We start from the raw sequence: 21,119 nt of genomic DNA, 5'->3' as shown, positions 1-21,119 counted from the left end.
TGCCCAGCAGAGACACCCCCCCCCCCCCCGCATATTTGTGTCCCCATCAGACACCCCCCCAATAGTTGTGTGTCCATCAGGGACCCCCTGCATATTTTTGTCCATATAAGAGCCCCCCCCATATTTGCTTGTCCATCAGAGACCCCCCCCATATTTGTGTCCCCATCAGAGACCCCCTGCATATTTGTATCACCATCAGAGACCCCCCCATATTTGTGAGACCCTCTTCCCCCCCCCCCCCATATTTGTGTCCCCATCAGAGACCCCCCCCCCACATATTTGTGTGCCCATCAGAGACCCCCCCATATTTTTGTCCCCACCAGAGACTGAGACCCCCCCATATTTGTGTCCCCATCAACAACCCCCCACATATGTGTCCTAATCAGAGATCCCCCCTGTATATATTTGTGCCCCCTTCAGAGACCTCCCATATTTGTATCCCCATCAAAGACCTCTCCCCCCCCCGTATATGACTATCCCCATCAGAAAGCCTGGCATATTTGTTTCCGCATCAGAGACCCCCCCCATATTTTTATCCCCATCAGAGACCCCCGCACCAGCAGTCACATCTGTGTCCCACTTACATCAAGGCCTCCATGACTAATCCTCGTGGGTGGGGTGAAACAGGTCATAGGGTGTGGCCAGGACGGAGATAGAATGAAGCTGCTAACAACTCTTTGATGCACAGGGCTGCTTGGTGTGCGGCTTTCTTTTCTGTTTCACAGGTTGTGGTTTTATATTATTCCAGCATTCTCCTTGATGAAGCTTGCCTTGGCATGGTGATTGCCGGTTTTCACAATCTCTTTCGGTATGGGGTTTTGGTTTCTTGACCCATATGGGGTCAGGCGAGTAGAGACTTGGATCCTTCCTACTTCGACCAGCTGGCCTTTACCTTTACTGGAACCTTCTGTCTATCCTCATAGGGGAAACTTAGCCTGATCATATGTTATGCATTATTCTGAAGAAAAACGCTCGATTCCCAATCAACACAGTCGGTATTGAGGGGGGAATCCCTCCCAGTGTGCTATTGTATACTGACAGTGGGAGGTTTCTCTGCTGTCAGAATACAGTGCTTAGTGCCACCAGCTAAGGCTAACAGGCTGCTCATAGTTTGGATTGAAATTTGGTGGTCTCCAGTTGAGCTGGCCAAATTTCAATCCATCTATGGCCGGCTTTATCCTCATCGGGGTTCCTCACTTTTCTGTCCTGTCTCTGCCAGCGGTAAAAAATAATATTGTGTTTAATGAAATTAAGAATACATGTTGTAACCAATGGAAAACTCCACCACCCACCAATAACTGATTGAAATGTTGATCAAAATGAGATATCTTGTGATCAGATTGTAAAGTACGTGGTCCATCCACCTGCACAAAATCTGATCTGTCTGCCTGAATATCCCTGTTCTGTAGTGAATGGGAGATTGGTCATCTGCTATTACTGAACCCTCCTATTCTAAGTCCCACTTTACCTGCTCGGGTCAGGGTCTTGTAGATGGGACACAGGTAGGTCCCGGAGGTGGAAGGTTTGCGTTCAGCCACTGGTACTAGCCAGATGACCGCCATCTCTGTGTAAAGTTCTTTAGGCCTTGATTCTGCCAGCTGCATTGTCGTCTTGTCCCAACACGCTCCTTCCAGGAACAGGCCATGTATGTAACACCCCTCTGGGGGGCGCTGCTGCAGCTCTGACACTGTCTCCTGCAGAACCTGCAACAGGCAAACGGATAACAGCAATGAATCTGCACAATGGTGTTTATATATGGTTTAAAACATGGGCAGACATTAGGATGGGTGTCAAACTCAATTTCATCACAGGCTGCATCAGCAGTATGGTTACCCTCAGACGGACGGTTGTATTTGGTTTGTGTTATGTACAGAGTGCGGGGTTCAGGAGTGCCTTAAATGTAGAGTTCAAGAGTGCGCTGTGTGCAGAGTCCAGGGATGTGCTACGCACAGAACAGGGTTCAGGGATGCGCTATGTACAGAGGGCAAGGTACGGGGGTTCTCTCCGTACAGGGTTCAGGGGTGCGCTATGTACAGAGGGCAGGGTTCAGGAGTGCTCTCCGTACAGAGTGCAGGGTTTAGGGGTTCTCTCCGTACAGGGTTCAGGGGTGCCCCATGTACAGAGGGCAGAGTTCAGGAGTGCTCTCCGTACAGAGTGCAGTGTTCGAGGGTGCGCTACGCACAGAATGCAGGGTTCAAGGGTTTGCTACGTACAGAGGGCAGGGTTCAGGGGTTTGCTATGTACAGAGGGCAGGGTTCAGGGGTGCGCTACGTACAGAGGGGAGGGTGCGCTACGTATAGAGTGCAGGGTTCAGGGGTGCGCTACATACAAAGTTCAGAAGTGCTCTAAGTACAAAGTGCAGAGTTCAGGAGCGCTGTACGTACAAAGTGCAGAGTTCAGGTGCGCTGTACGTACAGAGTGCAGAGTTCAGGAGTGTGCTGTGTACAGAGTGCAGAGTTCAGGAGCGATCTACGTACAGAGTGCGCCGCGTGAAGAGGTCAGGAGTGCGCTGAGTGCAGAGTTCAGGGGTGCACTGTGTATAGAGTGCAGGGTTTAGAGGTGTGCTACATATAAAGTGCAGGGGTTAGGGGTGCAGTATGTACAAAGTGCAGGGTTTACTTCCGAGTGTAGGGGTCAGGGGTGTGCTGTTTACAGAGTGCAGAGTTGAGGGGTGCGCTATGCAAGACTTCTTTGCTATCACGGGGTAGGGAGGTGATCTAACTATTACTGGTCATCAGTAGAGAAATGTCAGGTCACCAAGCTATCCTGTCATGCAAAGATGTGTAAATCTCAGCACTGGGTGGACACAAATACTCTTGGATAGGTAAGACATCTCATATATATGTATTTTAGTCTGGATGTAGCTGCCCGAAGTTTAGCTTTATTTCTGAACAGAGGTGGGAAGAATTAGGAGCTCCGAGAGGTTTTTATTGCTGCTTTTACCCCCTCTTTATAGAGATTAACCCTCACTTCCTGTTCCATTGACCACAGAGGATGTGAGAGGCAATTTATTTCAACCCATTAATACCTAAGTGAGTTCCATCACCTTCAAAAAGATTTTGGCAGGAGTTGACTTTTTGTGCAGACCACAGTTCTGATGTAAATGAATTACCTTAAAATCGAAGGAAATGGTATCGATGGAGATGACGTGTTTCCTGGCAAAATTCTGTAAGGTTCCGGTCAGGAAAGCCTGAGGGAAGAAAAAGCCACTGATCCAGAAGACAGCCGGGATTCCATCTGAGATCCATTTCTGAAGGAACTTGATTCTCTCGAGAAGGTCAATCACCCAGGAGGACAACGGCTTCAGTGATGGATATGCCTGGATGAAAGCAACACATGATCAAACGATCGAGCAACAGAGGATGACAGAATGCTGTAGGAGGGTGATGGAACCATGTCTGGATTCTGACCTTTGCCCGCCAGAGTTCTGGCACTGAATTGTTATAAAGACTGTTGGCCATGAGCTCCAGCTGGGATGACATGACGACCTGACCTTTCATGGCCTTCAGCAGGTCGCTCAAAGTCTGGGAGAGGACACCAAGGAGACGGTTATACCTGGAGGAATAATATATATTAGTATATTTATTTCCTTTATTCAGCTCTAACCTACCACAGTGCTGTACAGAGAACACTGAGTCTCTGCACCAGAGGAGCTTACACTCTAATGTCCGACTCCACCGCGATCAGTAGGAAAAATAGAAATCCCACACAAAAACACCCCTGCATATAGCGTTCTGGTTTAATTGAAGGGGTTGAACCCAGGACACCAGTGCTATAGGGTGGGGTCTCTAATCTTTCTAAACAAAGGGCCACTTTACCATCCATCAAACTTTAGGGGTGCGAACTATGGCCAGTGGGAGTAAACAATGTCCCATTATTTGTACTAGGAGGGGTAAAAGTGCCCTGTCATTGGTGTTAGTGGGAGGAATAGTGTCCCCATCGTTGGTGTCAGTGGGAAGAATAGTGTCCCATCGTTGGTGTCAGTGGGAAGAATAGTGTCCCATCGTTGATGTCACTGGCAGGAATAGTGCCCCATTGTTGGTATTAGTGGGAGAAATATTGTCCCATCGTTGGTGTCAGTGGGAGAAATAGTGCCCCATCGTTGGTGTCAGTGGGAGAAATAGTGCCCCATCGTTGGTGTCAGTGGGAGGAATAGTGTCCCATCGTTGGTATCAGTGGGAGAAATAGTGCCCCATCATTAGTGGGAGGAATAGTGCCCCATCGTTGGTGTCAGTGGGAGAAATAGTGCCCCATCGTTGGTGTCAGTGGGAGAAATATTGTCCCATCATTGGTGTCAGTGGGAGAAATATTGTCCCATTATTGGTGTCAGTGGCAGGAATAGTGCCCCATCGATGGTATTAGTGGGAGAAATATTGTCCCATCGTTGGTGTCAATGGGAGAAATATCTTCCCATCATTGGGGCACTATTCCTCCCACTGACACCAATGATGGGGCACTATTCCTCCCACTGACACCATCGTTGGTGTCAGTGGGAGGAATAGTGCCCCATCGTTGGTGTCAGTGGCAGGAACTATGCCCCACTGTTGCTGATAGTGGGGGGAATGATGCCCTAAGGGCCAGATAAAAGTAAGCAATGGGCCACATCCGGCCCCGTGTCAGTTTTGGGACCACTGCTATAGGGCCAACATGCTACACCATAACTTATGGTTATAACTTGTGCGCCTCAACACATCTCCCATGCTCCGTACCGTATGACCTCCTGCAGCAGCACAGTGTTCATGGACTCCTGGTACATCACGGGGTATTTTGCCATCACTTCCTGCACAGGGATGAGCGATGGAACCTTCTTCAGGATCCCCTCAGCGATTTCTTCCACCATCTGAAGCAAATGGCTTATCAGTGACAGTTCAAACAAGACAGCTGCATCTGGATACAGATAATACACTCACCTCATCGCGGCTCCCTCCTGCGCTCTTTGTCCGTGGCTGCAGCGTAACAAGAGACCCTAGAAGGGCGAAGCTTTCGTTCTGTGCGAATGTGATGTTAGCGTTTTCATGGAGTCCGAACAATTCTGTCAGATCGTTGAGCGGAAGAGAACGGATGTACTGCAGGTAGCCCTAAAACAGATGCAAGGTGAACATTTTTATACAGTTTGTCCTACGTGAGCTGGAGATGATCCACCTATCACAGGCCAAACACCCGAAATTATAGCTTAAAAGCAGCCGTCTCAATACAGAGGAACCCTTGAAATAACTTTCCAACGTCCGGGGACCCCTGTTAAAATTTACTATAAAAATATAAAAAACTCCGCGCTTAGGATCAATGAAGGGTGTGCAGCCTTCCTTATTAGGCTCCCCTAGGGGGCTAATTATAGTTAGAAAGAAAAAGTGGGGTGAATGGCGCTACCCTAAGATCGAGGGGGCTACCTGGAGGATCCCTTGATGGGATCCTCCAGGTGATTTGCGGGGGGTCTTAAAGGGATAATACGCCAGACCCCCTGCGAATCTCCTGGAGGATCCATCAAGGGACACCTTACCTCTGGTTACTGTATATGCCATCTACCCCTGTAGGGGTAATAGGAGTCGGTGAGGGGGGAGCACAAAAGTCACCTGACCTGCTGAGCACTTTTGTCACCTGGAAACTTCTAGCAACTCTAATGCCACGTACACACGACCGGACTTTACGGCAGACTTTGTCCTGCGGACTTTTCGACGGGCTTTCCAAATGAACGGACTTGCCTACACATGATCACACCAAAGTCCGACGGATTTGTACGTGATGACGTACGACCGGACTAAAACAAGGAAGTTGATAGCCAGTAGCCAATAGCTGCCCTAGCGTCGGTTTTTGTCTGTCGGACTAGCATACAGACGAGCGGACTTTTTGACCGGACTCGAGTCCGTCAGAAAGATTTGAAACATGTTTCATTTCTAGGTCCATCGGTCCGCTGGAGCCCAAACACGATCGAATTGTCCGACGGACTCCGGTCCACCGAACCAAGTATGCTGTAAAGTCCGCTGTTGTGTACGTGGCATGACAGATACTTAGCACATTTCTGTGTGGGACTATAATTTATTAAGATTTCCTTCTTTGATGCACATATTTTTCTTGTTTTTTTGGGATAATTGGATTATTGTGTTTATACTTATCGTATACGTTTTATATATTATAAGTTGGATATTTATCACTACAGGAGCTGTTTAATTACACACTATATAGTGTCTGTCACAGATAGGAATTTTTTCACACACTGTGGATTTATTTTTGCATTTGAGGTCTCTAGTAGAGGTATGGTGTGTGTGTGGTATTGCACTTTCCTACTTTTTTGGTATATTAATTTTTTACACTTTAGCATATCTATCAGGTTCTGGTAAAGAGAGTGCCCTAGCCCTCTCGATCTTAGGGTAGCGCCATTCGCCCGACTTTTTCTTAAAAATTACTATATATACTCTCTGTACCAGAACCTGATAGATGTGCTAAAGTGTAAAAAATTAATATACCAAACTCATGATACATTAGTGTGATGCTCAGTGGGAAGAATGTTCCTTATATTGGTGATCAGTGAGAAGAATGTTCCTTATATTGGTGATCAGTGAGAAGAATGTTCCTTACATTGGTGATCAGTGGGAAGAGTGTCCCTTACATTGGTGATCAGTGAGAAGAATGTCCCTTACATTGGTGATCAGTGAGAAGAATGTTCCTTACATTGGTGATCAGTGGGAAGAGTGTCCCTTACATTGGTGATCAGTGAGAAGAATGTCCCTTACATTGGTGATCAGTGAGAAGAATGTTCCTTATATTGGTGATCAGTGAGAAGAATGTTCCTTACATTGGTGATCAGTGGGAAGAGTGTCCCTTACATTGGTGATCAGTGGGAAGAATGTTCCTTACATTGGTGATCAGTGAGAAGAATGTTCCTTACATTGGTGATCAGTGAGAAGAATGTTCCTTACATTGGTGATCAGTGAGAAGAATGTTCCTTACATTGGTGATCAGTGAGAAGAATGTTCCTTACATTGGTGATCAGTGAGAAGAATGTCCCTTACATTGGTGATCAGTGAGAAGAATGTTCCTTACATTGGTGATCAGTGAGAAGAATGTTCCTTACATTGGTGATCAGTGAGAAGAATGTTCCTTACATTGATGGGAAGAATGTCCCTTACATTGGTGATCAGTGAGAAGAATGTTCCTTACATTGGTGGTCAGTGAGAAGAATGTTCCTTACATTGGTGATCAGTGAGAAGAATGTCCCTTACATTGGTGATCAGTGAGAAGAATGTTCCTTACATTGGTGATCAGTGAGAAGAATGTTCCTTACATTGGTGATCAGTGAGAAGAATGTTCCTTACATTGGTGATCAGTGAGAAGAATGTTCCTTACATTGGTGATCAGTGAGAAGAATGTTCCTTACATTGGTGGTCAGTGAGATGAATGTCCCTTACATTGGTGGTCAGTGAGAAGAATGTCCCTTACATTGGTGATCAGTGGGAAGAATGTTCCTTACATTGGTGATCAGTGAGAAGAATGTTCCTTACATTGGTGATCAGTGAGAAGAATGTTCCTTACATTGGTGATCAGTGAGAAGAATGTTCCTTACATTGGTGGTCAGTGAGAAGAATGTTTCTTACATTGGTGGTCAGTGAGAAGAATGTTCCTTACATTGGTGGTCAGTGGGTAGAATGCGGAAAACAAAGCAGTGCAGCGCTATACTTAAAAGTCCAAATAAAGTCCTAAAAATTAGAAATCACATGTAGATGGAAAAAGGATTCTCCTCTGGAATGATGGAGGTGCTCAAGAAAATTCCATGCAGTGCTACAAATCCGTGAACCCACCACCGGCCAGCCAAACCGCTCACCTTAGCATATGGACCCCTGAACTAACAGGTCATAACAGCTTTTACCACACTCAGTGGATAAGGATGAAGACTTGTCTAAATAGATGGTCCCACGGTAATGAAAATGGCACTCGAAATTGCAGATCATATCACATGAAATAAAAATGGAAAAACATAGTGCACACTGCGTGGCTAAAACACGATAACATTTATTAAAATTCGGTACTCACAAACACGGCACTATGCCCTAGTGCTGGGATACAGGTAAAAATATAATCAAAAGAGTATCGTGAGTTGAATGATGGCTGCAGTGATGTCCAAAAGCTCCCGCACGCGTATCGTCCTCTGGACTTCCTCAGCGGTAATGGAGATAAAAGACATCACATCTATATATATATAGAGCCCAAATATCTACTTCCTATAGGGTAACCCATCCCCCCGGGGGTGCCGTCCAATCGGCTGCAGCCACCAAGGGGTCAAAGGTATTACTTCCTACCCTAACAAATACGTCCCCATAGTAACTAAGAATTATGCATCATGACACCCGGTCATGTGACACAATACCCAGGAAGCAGGAAACTCATATTAGTAAAATAAATTTTAAAAGTCGTCATGACAGCAAATGACGCTGGGAAGGTCGATCAAGTGACCCTACGTTATTAGAGGAGCTAGATCACACCCAGAAGAAGAGCGCCACCCCTGGTCTTCTGGGTGTGATCTAGCTCCTCTAATAACGTAGGGTCACTTGATCGACCTTCCCAGCGTCATTTGCTGTCATGACGACTTTTAAAATTTATTTTACTAATATGAGTTTCCTGCTTCCTGGGTACTGTGTCACATGACCGGGTGTCATGATGCATAATTCTTAGTTACTATGGGGACGTATTTGTTAGGGTAGGAAGTAATACCTTTGACCCCTTGGTGGCTGCAGCCGATTGGACGGCACCCCCGGGGGGATGGGTTACCCTATAGGAAGTAGATATTTGGGCTCTATATATAAAGATGTGATGTCTTTTATCTCCATTACCGCTGAGGAAGTCCTGAGGACGATACGCGTGCGGGAGCTTTTGGACATCACTGCAGCCATCATTCAACTCACGATACTCTTTTGATGATATTTTTACCTGTATCCCAGCACTAGGGCATAGTGCCGTGTTTGTGAGTACCGAATTTTAATAAATGTTATTGTGTTTTAGCCACGCAGTGTGCACTATGTTTTTCCATTTTTATTTCATGTGATATGATCTGCAATTTCGAGTGCCATTTTCATTACCGTGGGACCATCTATTTAGACAAGTCTTCATCCTTATCCACTGAGTGTGGTAAAAGCTGTTATGACCCATCTGTTAGTTCAGGGGTCCATATGCTAAGGTGAGCGGTTTGGCTGGCCGGTGGTGGGTTCAAGGATTTGTAGCACTGCATGGAATTTTCTTGAGCACCTCCATCATTCCAGAGGAGAATCCTTTTTCCATCTACATGTGATTTCTAATTTTTAGGACTTTATTTGGACTTTTAAGTATAGCGCTGCACTGCTTTGTTTTCCATATGTCTTTTGAGGTTTTATATGTTTGCCTTTAGTTTTCAGCAGCTTGTTTACTTTGTGACAGTTGTATTTTTGCACTGACTGTATTTTCTTTAATTAGTGGGTAGAATGCTCCTTATATTGGTGATCAGTGAGAAGAATGTTCCTTACATTGGTGGTCAGTGGGTAGAATGCTCCTTATATTGGTAGTCTTTGTGAGGAATTCCCCCTTACAGATAGCTAAAAAGATCATTGGTTTCAGTGGGAACTTATCTGAGTGGCAGAAATTGCTCAAGAAGCCCCAAGCAACCTTTGGAGGAGCCCTGGTTGAGAAACCCCGCTTAAGAAAATGTATGTAAACCTAAAACTTTCTCTTTACTGTGTCCCACTGAGATTTTCCTTCACCTCCTGTACCAGGGACACAACAGAAGAGAGAGGATAACCTTCCAAAAGAGAAATCCCCTTTTAAAATAAAAAATATAATATAATTCCTGAATCTTGAGATATACGCTATATTACCAAAAGTATTGGGACGCCTGCCTTTACACACACATGAACTTTAATGGCATCCCAGTCTTCGTCCGTAGGGTTCAATATTGAGTTGGCCTACCCTTTGCAGCTATAACAGCTTCAACTCTTCTGGGAAGGCTGTCCACAGGAGTTAGGAGTGTGTCTATGGGAATGTTTGACCATTCTTCCAGAAGCGCATTTGTCAGGTCAGGCACGGATGTTGGATGAGAAGGCCTGGCCCGCATTCTCCACTCTAATTCATCCCAGAGATGTTTTAGGTCAGGGGTTGAGGTCAGGACTGTGCAGGCCAATCAAGTTCCTCCACCCTAAACTTGCTCATCCATTTATCCCAGACAGGTCAGGGATAAAGTTGTGGAGAAGTATAAAGCAGGGTTAGGTTATAAAAAAAATCTCCCAAGCTTTGAACATCTCACGGAGCTCTGTTCAATCCATCGTCGGAAAGTGGAAGAGTATGGCACAACTGCAAACCTACCAAGACATGGCCGTCCACCTAAACTGACCGGACGGGCAAGGAGAGCATTCATCAGAGAAGAGCCAAGAGGTCCATGGTAACTCTGGAGGAGCTGCAGAGATCCACAGCTCAGGTGGGAGAATTATTAGACGTGTTCTCCACAAATCTGGTGTTTATGGAAGAGTGAAAAGAACAAAGACATTGGTGAAAGAAAGTCATAAGAAGTCCTGTTTGCAGTTTGCGAGAAGCCATGTGGGGGACACAGCAAACATGTGGAAGAAGGTGCTCTGGTTAGATGAGATCAAAATTGAGCTTTTCAGCCTAAAAGCAAAGCACTTTGTGTGGCGGAACGCTAACCCTACATATCACCCTGAACACACCATCCCCACCGTGAAACATGGTGGTGGCAGCATCATGTGATGGGGATGCTTTTCTTCAGCAGGGACAGGGAAGCTGGTCAGAGTTGATGGGAAGATGGATGGAGCCAAATACAGGACAATCTTAGAAGAAAACCTGTTAGAGTCTCCAAAAGACTTGAGACTGGGGGGGAGGTTCACCTTCCAGCAGGACAACGACCCTAAACATCCAGCCAGAGCTACAATGGAATGGTTTAGATCAAAGCATATTCATGTGTTAGAATGGCCCAGTCACAGTCAAGACCTAAATCACATTGAGAATCTGTGGCAAAACTTGAAAATTGCTGATCACAGACGCTCTCCATCCAATCTGACAGAGCTTGAGATATTTTGCTGAGAAGAAGAATGGGCAGAAATGTCCCTCTCTAGATGTGCAAAGCTGGTAGAGACATCCCCAAAAAGACTTGCAGCTGTAATTGTAGAGAAAGGGGGTTCTACAAAGTATTGACTCCGGGGGGCGCCATACAAATGTACCCCCCACACTTTTCATATATTTATTTGTATCATATATCATTTTCCTTCCACTTCACAATTATGTGCCACTTTGTGTTGGTCTATCACATAAAATCCCAATATAATACATTTAAGTTTTTGGTTGTAACATGACAAAATTTGGAAAATGTCCAGGGGTATGAATACTTTTTCCAGGCACTGTAACTTTAGATTTTATGCTGGAAATTTAAGTATGCTGGGAGATGTTTATGCCAGTTGTGTATGTCAAAATTTTTAATTTGATATGCCTGTGAAGGTTCTCGTTCATCCAGATGGAGGTATATCTAGTAGTAGTCACATTGAACTGGATTTGTTCTTTAAAGGTGAAAAAGTTTTGTAGCTTCTCCACTTCCACTTCTTAAGTTCTAATGAGTGTCAGGAGCGTCCCCCAACATTTATATTCACACAGATAACACAGACACATTCATCCAATCACCATGGCATGTGTTAAGACAGATGTTGATTACCCAATAACAAGATGGGAAGTGTGAAAGTTGTTGAACTCCCCCTGTTCTAATTACATAATCCTATCTTTGCTGTCAGAAGGTCTACATAGGTGTTATTCATTCAACTTACATGGCTGAAGATGTGAATTGTTGTCAAATCCTTGAGGTAGAGTTGTTAAATTGGGGGAGCTAAGCACTAACCACTCAACAAACCAATGGACCAACATAGGAGGAACAATTCTGCATACGACCTTGACATCAGAGCCGGACGCTCAGTAAGTGACTGAGATCCGGGACCCGCTACTCGTGGTCCATTTATCTGTCCTGGCAACGCTGCCTCTGGTTGACCATGTGTGGAGGAGGGAGAGTGGCCCTGGAGAGATGCATCTGGAGGATATCACTGAGACTTCCCCTTGTTTATAGCTGGCCTGATCTCCCCTCAACCACCTACCGATCTCCCCCAACCTGTGTGCCAGCTATATGGGGTCCGGGGCCTGGCATCTCTCTGTATACTGTCTATAGGAGCCCCAGAGGTCCCTGTGTACTGTCTATAGAGGCTCCAGAGATACCTGTGTACTGTCTATGGGGTCCTGGAGATCCCCGTGTACTGTCTATATGGGTCCCGCAGATCCCCGTGAACCGCCTATAGGGGCCACGGAGATCCCTGTGTACTGTCTAAAGGAGCCCTAGAGATCCCAGTGTACTAATTTCAAAACCAAAAAGGTATATACTGCGCTATCCTATAAAGTATTCAATAAGCAAAAGAAAAAAAAAAAAACCTGTGTCTGTGAAGACAAGAAATAATTAATGCTGCTGCAACCATAAATGTGAGACAACCTCCACTTCAAAATACTGTACAAAGAAAGGCTGCGCTGCTGTTGATTAAGTGAGTGTGATCATGGACCATTTATATGACCATAACATGTGCACCCATGTGTGATAAAAAACAATTCACGATATTAAAGAGGGAATAATAATTGCTGGGACAAACATTAAACTTAATTACCACCAATTTGGAACAAATATGATTAATCTATATCAATGAACAGTCAGATATCCAGTATGTTATGCAACGTCCATACATAAACGTTCCTTTGCTGTAAATGTCTTTCACCAGTAAAAAAGAAAGATTATAAAATGAAACACCACTCTTCTGATGATGTGAAGCATGCAATGTTGTCACCCTGCAGATTGTGATGATAGGGAAATTCCTCCACCAAAAAAACGATCTGCCCCTTACGATCTCCTTAACAAGAGATCAAAAATTCTGGTAAGGGGCAGATCGTTTTTTTGGTGGAGGAATTTCCCTATCATCACAATCTGCATAACATACTGGATAGCTGACTGTTCATTGATATAGATTAATCATATTTGTTCCAAATTGGTGGTAATTAAGTTTAATGTTTGTCCCAGCAATTATTATTCCCTTTTTAATATCGTGAATTGTTTTTTATCACACATGGGTGCACATGTTATGGTCATATAAATGGTCCATGATCACACTCACTTAATCAACAGCAGCGCAGCCTTTCTTTGTACAGTATCCCAGTGTACTGTCTATAGGGGTACCAGAGCCACCTGTGTACTGTCTATAGGGGCCCTGGAGCCACCTGTATACGGTCTATAGTGGCCCTGGAGCTCCCAGTGTACTGTCTATATCAGTGATGGTGAACCTTGGCACTCCAGATGTTTTGGAACTACATTTCCCACGATGCTCAACTACACTGCAGAGTGCATGAGTATCATGGGAAATGTAGTTCCAAAATATCAGGGGTGCCAGGGTTCGCCATGACTGCTCTATAGCATTCCCCTTTACCTGCAGAGTATCCCCTACATGGTAAGGGGTAACCCTGTGGACTTTGATATAAAGGGGATTTCTGTGGACTCTGATGTAAGGGAGAACTTTGTGGACTTTTATGTAAAGGGGAACTCTGTGGACTCTGATGTAAGGGAGAACTCTGTGGACTCTGATGTAAGGGAGAACTCTGTGGACTCTGATGTAAGGGAGAACTCTGTGGACTCTGATGTAAGGGAGAACTCTGTGGACTCTGATGTAAAGGGGAACTCTGTGGACTCTGATGTAAGGGAGAACTCTGTGGACTCTGATGTAAGGGAGAACTCTGTGGACTCTGATGTAAGGGAGAACTCTGTGGACTCTGATGTAAAGGAGAACTCTGTGGACTCTGATGTAAGGGAGAACTTTGTGGACTCTGATGTAGGGAAGAACTTTGTGCACTGAGATGTAAAGAGGATCTCTGTGGACTTTTGTGTATGGGTGGGGGGAGGCTCTGGTGACCAGAGACCCCCTTATGTCAGAGTTTCCCCTTACACCAGAGTCTGCAGCATTCTCCCTTACATCAGAGTTCTCCTTTACATTAGAGTCCACAGTGTTGGCTGCTGGGGCATGAAGGAATGACTTGCATGACTCTGATCACTATTTCAAAATGAGGAATAATCCTCTTGTTTTTGGTATATGTGATAGAATGAGACGTAAATACCTTCTGTTGTAAGAAGAGTTTACTGTTATGCACTGATTTGGTTGGAGGTATTTTTAAACCCTTTATTCCCTTCTAACCATAACCTGTTTGGTTATCTGATTAACATGACACAAAGGTGAACACCACTAATATAATCCATGTATAGAGGATAAGGTACAAGAAATTCTTGCTCACATTCAGGTCGTAGGTCGGGTTGATCTGATGGTAAACTCCTGACTCCGAGAACTTGTAATTATCTTCTAACACCGGCGGCTGGTAAAAGTCCTGCAGGATACTAAGGAGGCATCTTCTGTCCCAGTCGTCGGTAACGCGACCTCCATAATTAATCTCACCAGCTGTGTAACGCAGAACCTGCCGCACAAAATACAATTACCTCCTCACATTGCTGCACAAGACTGATCTGAGATGTCTGGACAGGCATGATGATGCCACATAGAAAGGCCATCCCTTTCCTCCTCACCTTGTATGGGATGTCGGTGTATTCCTCCAGAAACATCCGCAGCTGGGAGATGCAGATCCTCAGATCTCCATCCGTGAATTCGTAAGGGATATTGAATCCCAGCGGACCAAACTTCCGTCTTTCTATAGTGCTGCCGTGGAACAGACAAAGAGATAGCAGCAAGGCCTTGTGCTCCAGAGCCTGTAGGGAGTAGGAGCATGGTCAGGACACGGCAGGGGGTGATACACAAGGAGGTTGGTGATTGTAGTACAGAATTAAAATATTACAGACGTTATAAGACTTGGAAATTTAGATTAAGAAAGTTCTCGGGATTTAGACTTTTATATAATTTGCTATGGATCTACCAGGGGAAGATCTTGATTGTGTTTTGAGTTGTTCTTGATTCTAGGGAAGCTAACCTTAAGGGGCCACACCACCCAATACTCCGACTTTAGGGTGTGGCGGTGCTGGAATGTTAGGCTCCTCACACACTCAACAGCTTCTTCTATCTCTCAGTGAATCTATTGGTGAGTAGACATGTGCAATTCGTTTCGGTCCGGACTAGTTTTTGGTTATTCGGAGATTCGGATGTATCCGATTCTCCAAATGAAATAGTAATGAATTTTGTTGAAATTTGTTTAGCTTTCTTTCATATGTCCATTTTCAAACAAAATCTACATTTTAAGAACAATTTGAATCGGTCGAAAATTGATTGACAGTCCGAATTCTTTTTGAAGAATAACTGGTTGCTAATGAGAGCGTCCGGGTCCTTAACAACCGATGACTCATCTGCTGTCACTGCGGGGGGGTGGTTACCCCCCGAAATCCATACCAGATCCTTATCCGAGCATTCTGAGCGAGTGCCCCCCCATCCCTCCTGAACCATACCAGGCAAAATGGGTAGGGGGGTGCTTTGGGGTACCAAAGCACCTTGTACCCATGTTGATGGGGACAAAGGCCTCATCCCCACAACCGTGACTTTAACAAGGAGGCCCCCAGATCCCGGCCCCCCCATGTGCATCTGGTATAAATTTTAAGTGAAACCCCATGCCAAAAAGTAAAAAAAAAAAGGGTGTGGTCCCCCCCCAAAAATCTATACCAGAACCTTTTTTCGAGTACACAGGAAAGGGGGGGGGGAGCGAGTGCCCCCTCAAACAATACCAGGCTTGCTCGTCCGTCCCCCCCCTTACTGGCCTGCCGGGTCTGCTATGGATTTTGGGAGGACCCCACTTCATTCTTTTTTCAGCATTTTAATTTGCCGCCAATTCTGTTTACATTCAGCTGTCAGCGGGGAGCAGTGAAATCCGCTGACAGCTGAGGAGTCATCTGTTGTTAAAGTGATTTGTAAAGCTTTGTTTTTTTGTTATTTTTAAAATAACAAACATGTTATACTTACCTCCAAGGGTTTTGCACAAAATGGCCCCGATCCTCCTTTTCTGGGATCCCCCCGCGGCGCTCCTGGCTCCTCCTCTTCTCGAGTTCTCGAGCCGCTTTCCATGGGGGCACTTGTCCGGGCACGCTCCCAAGTCCTGCTGCTGCGTCCATTGACACAGACTCCGCCCCCTGGCTTCCGTGTCACTGGATTTGATTGACAGCAGTGGGAGCCAATGGCTCTTGCTGCTATCAATCTATCCAATGAGGACCCGAGACAGCAGCTGGAGCTGCTATGCTCGTCCCCGTCGCTGGAACGATCGGGCTGATGACCTTGTAGCATGCCAAGCACTTACCTTCTTGCAGTCATTTAGTTCTGCATCAGTCAAGCTTAGGTAAGTGCGTAGGAGATTGGCTTTCACCCCACGTGGAGGCTCAATGGTCAGCTTAGAGCCGTTCTGTAATATGGACACTGGGAACTGGTTACTGGGCATACTGGTCAGCCAGACTCGGAAATCCCGATGGACCTACAGAATAGAGAAGCTTGTATTATCACTCATGAGCCTGCACAATGGTTGAAGTAAAATTGGGATGCAGAAACAGGAACTTACTTTATCGGGGTCAATATTCTCTATCAGCCTCTCTAGGGAGGGCATCCAGCTGGGGGCGAGGTGGCAGTTCTGGAAGAATACCCACTTCCCTCTCTCCATAGCGTTCCTCATCATGGCCTCTGCCCGAGGACCCTGCAGGAAGGAAGACAATCCTGGAGACTCTTTTACTTCAAAAAGTACAATATGTCTGGAGATAGATGACTATATGAATGATCTGGGGGCGATATTAAACAGTTCACTGGGTGAAGCTCGCTGAGCAGTGAAAGAGGCACATACCTGTCCTTGGCCCAGAGATATGGCACTAAGTTTCTTGGAGAACCTCATTTCTTCTGCAAACTTGTAGAGATCAGCAGCCGGGTCGGTACCAGGAGAAAGGATGAAGATGAGTGGAGTGACAGGAGAGGATTCACGGAATACAGCGCTCAGGTCTGCCGTCTAATTGAGAAGAAGGATGAACGTGAACCTAAATATTCCACCTCTGCACAACAATCAATATCTGACCTCTGGAAGGTGATCAGTCTCCAGTACCTGCGGCTCTATGAACCTCTGTCCTAGCTGATGACACACGTAGTCCTGCATGGCATTGGTCACTTTGTCTCCTCGCAGACAGCGCAAAATCAGAATCTTCTGGAAGGCGTCCAGAGACTGCTCCAAACCACCCGGGAGGCCCTCTCTGGAAAAAAGCAACACAACACGTTATACGACCCAACACACACCTTGGATGAATGGTTGGTCCAATCTATATCTGGAGTCTAAAGCTGGCTACATACACTACAGGCTGATGGTACAACATATGCACAATCTTCCTGTAGATTCACCAACAAATGTGAAGAGTAAGAGGCTCTCCAGACCAGCCATTCTCAACTGGGTTCTGTGGAACTCAAGGGTTCCTCCAGAGTTTGCTAGGGGCTCTTTGGGCTGTAGCTGAATCACATCCAATTTGATGGTGCCTGCATAGCTACAGGACCACAACACCAATGATCTTATTAGCTATCTGTAATGGGGGCATTCTTCCCATTGACCACCAATATAAGGAACATTCTTCCCACTGATCACCAATGTAAGGAACATTCTTCTCACTGATCACCAATGTAAGGAACATTCTTCTCACTGATCACCAATGTAAGGAACATTCTTCTCACTGATCACCAATGTAAGGAACATTCTTCTCACTGATCACCAATGTAAGGGACATTCTTCCCACTGATCACCAATGTAAGGAACATTCTTCTCACTGATCACCAATGTAAGGAACATTCTTCCCACTGATCACCAATGTAAGGAACATTCTTCCCACTGATCACCAATGTAAGGGGCATATTTCCCATAGACCACTGGTAAATTGGTTTAATCAGGGGTAACGATCAATGTACAGCAGTCAGGTAAGCCCTCATTACACAGTTGTTGTTCGATCATAGATTGGTTGTGTGTAATTATCAGCTTTTTGTTAATAAAGAAATGGCTAATTTCAGTATTTCTTACCATGCTGGGTATAAATGTGGACTGTGTGCAATATCTCAAATGGCACAAGTTATAGAGAGTCTAAACTCTTTATGAATTGATCCACTGACTGATTTTATTTGATGGGAAAGTGACCGGGTATAATACACAAATCTGGGATTAAGGCTGCATTCACACCTGAGCATTGCCTTTTTCGAGCATTTTTGTACAGCATTTTTAAAACATTTTTGAGCTTTGGTGGTTTTTTATTAGCTAATAGAGAACAATATAATCATTTATTGCTATGTTTTTCAACTTTTTCATCTGCTTTTGTTTTATTTTTCTATTATAATTTTTTTCTTTTTTACATTTTTTAAGGGTTAGGGGTTAAAGGTTATGGTTAGGGGTTCATTTATCTATTTTATTTACTTAATTGTGTGTATTTATTTTGTTAGGTTAGGGGTTAATAGGGGTTAATGTTAGGGTGTTAGGATTAAGGATAGAGGTTAATGTTAGGGGTTTTTAATTAATTTATTATTTGTATATATATATACACACACACATACACACACAGTTGTGCTCATAAGTTTACATACCCTGGCATAATTTATGATTTCTTGGTCTTTTTTCAGAGAATATGAATGATAACACAAAACCTTTTCTTTCACTCATGGTTAGTGATTGACTGAAGCCATTTATTATCAATCAACTGTGTTTACTCTTTTTAAATCATAATGACAACACAAACTACCCAAATGACCCCGATCAAAAGTTTACATACCCTGGTGATTTTGGCCTGATAACATATACACAAGTTGACACAAAAGGGTTTGAATGGCTATTAAAGGTAACCATCCTCACCTGTGATCTGTTGGCTTGTAATTAGTGTGTGTGTATAAAAGGTCAATGAGTTTCTGGACTCCTGACAGACCCTTGCATCTTTTCTGGATTCTGAGTCATGGGGAAAGTAAAAGATTTGTCAAAGGATCTGCGGGAAAAGGTAGTTGAACTGTATAAAACAGGAAAGGGATATAAAAAGATATCCAAAGAATTAAGAATGCCAATCAGCGATGTTCAAACTCTAATCAAAAAGTGGAAAATGAGGGGTTCTGTTTAAACCAAACCACGGTCAGGTAGACCAACTAAAATTTCAGCCACAACTGCCAGGAAAATTGTTCGGGATGCAAAGAAAAACCCACAAATAACTTCAAGTGAAATACAGGACTCTCTGAAAACATGTGGTGTGGCTGTTTCAAGATGTACAATAAGGAGGCACTTGAAGAAAGATGGGCTGCATGGTCGAGAAGAAAGCCATTACTACGCAAATGCCACAAAGTATCCCGCTTACAATACGCCAAACAGCATAGAGACAAGCCTCAAACCTTCTGGCACAAAGTCATTTGGAGTTATGAGACCAAAATTTAGCTTTTTGGCCGCAACTATAAACGCTACATTTGGAGAGGAGTCAACAAGGCCTATGATGAAAGGTCCACCATTCCTACTGTGAAACACGGAGGTGGATCGCTGGTGTTTTGGGGATGTGTGAGCTACAAAGGCACAGGAAACTTGGTCAAAACTGATGGCAAGATGAATGCAGTATGTTATCAAAAAATACTGGAGGAACATTTGCATTCATCAGCCAGGAAGCTGCACATGGGACGTACTTGGACATTCCTACATGACAATGATCCAAAACACAAGGCCAAGTTGACCTGCCATTGGCTAAAGCAGAATAAAGTGAAGGTTCTGGAGTGGCCATCTCAGTCTCCTGACCTCAATATCATTGAGCCGCTCTGGGGAGATCTCAAACGTGCCGTTCATGCAAGACAGCCCAAGAATTTACAGGAACTGGAGGCTTTTTGCCAAGAGGAATGGGCAGCTTTACCATCTGAAAAGATAAAGAGCATCATCCACAAATACCACAAAAGACTTCAAGCTGTCATTGATGTTAAAGGGAGCAATACATGTTATTAAGAACTGGGGTATGTAAACTTTTGATCAGGGTCATTTGGATAGTTTCTGTTGTGATTATGATTTAAAAAGAGTAAACACAGTTGATTGATAATAAATGGCTTCAGCCAAACACTAACCATGAGTGAAAGAAAAGTTTTTGTGTTATCATTCATATTCTCTGAAAAATGGCCAAGAAATCATAAATTCTGCCAGTGTATGTAATTTTATGAGCACAGCTGTATGTATATGTATGTATATATATGTATATATATATATATATATATATATACATATATATAGAGGACTCCAGTGGCAACCTGTGAAGCTCTGGTCAACTCCATTCCCAAGAGGCAGGGCTGGAAAATAATGGTGGCCACACAAAATATTGACGCTTTGGGCCCAATTTGGACATTTTCACTTAGGGGTGTACTCACTTTTGTTGGCAGTGGTTTAGACATTAATGGCTGTGTGTTGAGTTATTTTGAGGGGACAGCAAATTTACACTGTTATACAAGCTGTACACTCACTACTTTACATTGTAGCAAAGTGTCATTTCTTCAGTGTTGTCACATGAAAAGATAGAAGAAAATATTTACGAAAATGTGACTGAGGGGTGTACTCACTTTTGTGAGATACTGTATGTGTTTTTATTTATGTAATTTATGAATGTTATTTTTTTTTACTCAATTTTTGCATTTGAGCAGAAAAAAAACAGCTTGAGAACTTTTTTGAGCTTCAGGTGTTTAGCTTTGTGCGACGTGCAGTGGAGATGTGAACCATCTCCATAAAGAATAATTGATTCCAACTCCAAAACGCTTAGGTGTGACTGAGGCCTTAGTCTCTTTCTTGCTGTAAATGGCACCATTTACAGTAAATCCTCTCTCCGGCCTTCCCTTCAGTCTTGCACAGTTGTAGCAGCTTCCTCACATTTCGTTGCACACCGAGAACTTTTCACAAAGTGCATTAGAAGCTGCAGCAAGTCAGATGGAGCCCCGCCTCATTTCCTGGCCTGAGGACATCCAGCATCATGTTGCCTTCTCATCTCCATTGCTGTACAGGTTGAAGGTGAAATATGTCCTTACTGATGCTAAGCAGAATAGTAAAGCCTGGGAACCTCCTACTCTTTCCATAAGAACTTCCACTCCTTCAGCCTG

At 44.4% G+C, this 21,119-nt stretch overlaps 1 protein-coding gene across 1 annotated transcript in view; it reads right to left on the bottom strand.

Annotated features, from left to right (window-relative positions):
- The window catches only part of DNAH1 (dynein axonemal heavy chain 1), a 110,229-nt gene that overhangs the window by 4,752 nt on the left and 84,358 nt on the right, over positions 1–21,119 (bottom strand). The window contains exons 67-77 of the mRNA XM_073591584.1: positions 17,101–17,245; positions 16,849–17,007; positions 16,573–16,704; positions 16,318–16,488; positions 14,612–14,791; positions 14,326–14,502; positions 4,911–5,078; positions 4,710–4,840; positions 3,411–3,555; positions 3,113–3,319; positions 1,469–1,703 (exon numbers count right to left, since the gene is read on the bottom strand). Coding sequence (XP_073447685.1) covers positions 1,469–1,703; positions 3,113–3,319; positions 3,411–3,555; positions 4,710–4,840; positions 4,911–5,078; positions 14,326–14,502; positions 14,612–14,791; positions 16,318–16,488; positions 16,573–16,704; positions 16,849–17,007; positions 17,101–17,245 — 1,850 coding nt within the window. The remainder of the gene's footprint in view (positions 1–1,468; positions 1,704–3,112; positions 3,320–3,410; positions 3,556–4,709; positions 4,841–4,910; positions 5,079–14,325; positions 14,503–14,611; positions 14,792–16,317; positions 16,489–16,572; positions 16,705–16,848; positions 17,008–17,100; positions 17,246–21,119) is intronic.

The sequence above is a fragment of the Aquarana catesbeiana genome, linkage group LG07 (assembly GCF_042186555.1).
Source record: "Aquarana catesbeiana isolate 2022-GZ linkage group LG07, ASM4218655v1, whole genome shotgun sequence".
Taxonomy (NCBI): Eukaryota; Metazoa; Chordata; class Amphibia; order Anura; family Ranidae; genus Aquarana; species Aquarana catesbeiana.
This window is presented reverse-complemented; position numbering and strand designations above follow the sequence as displayed.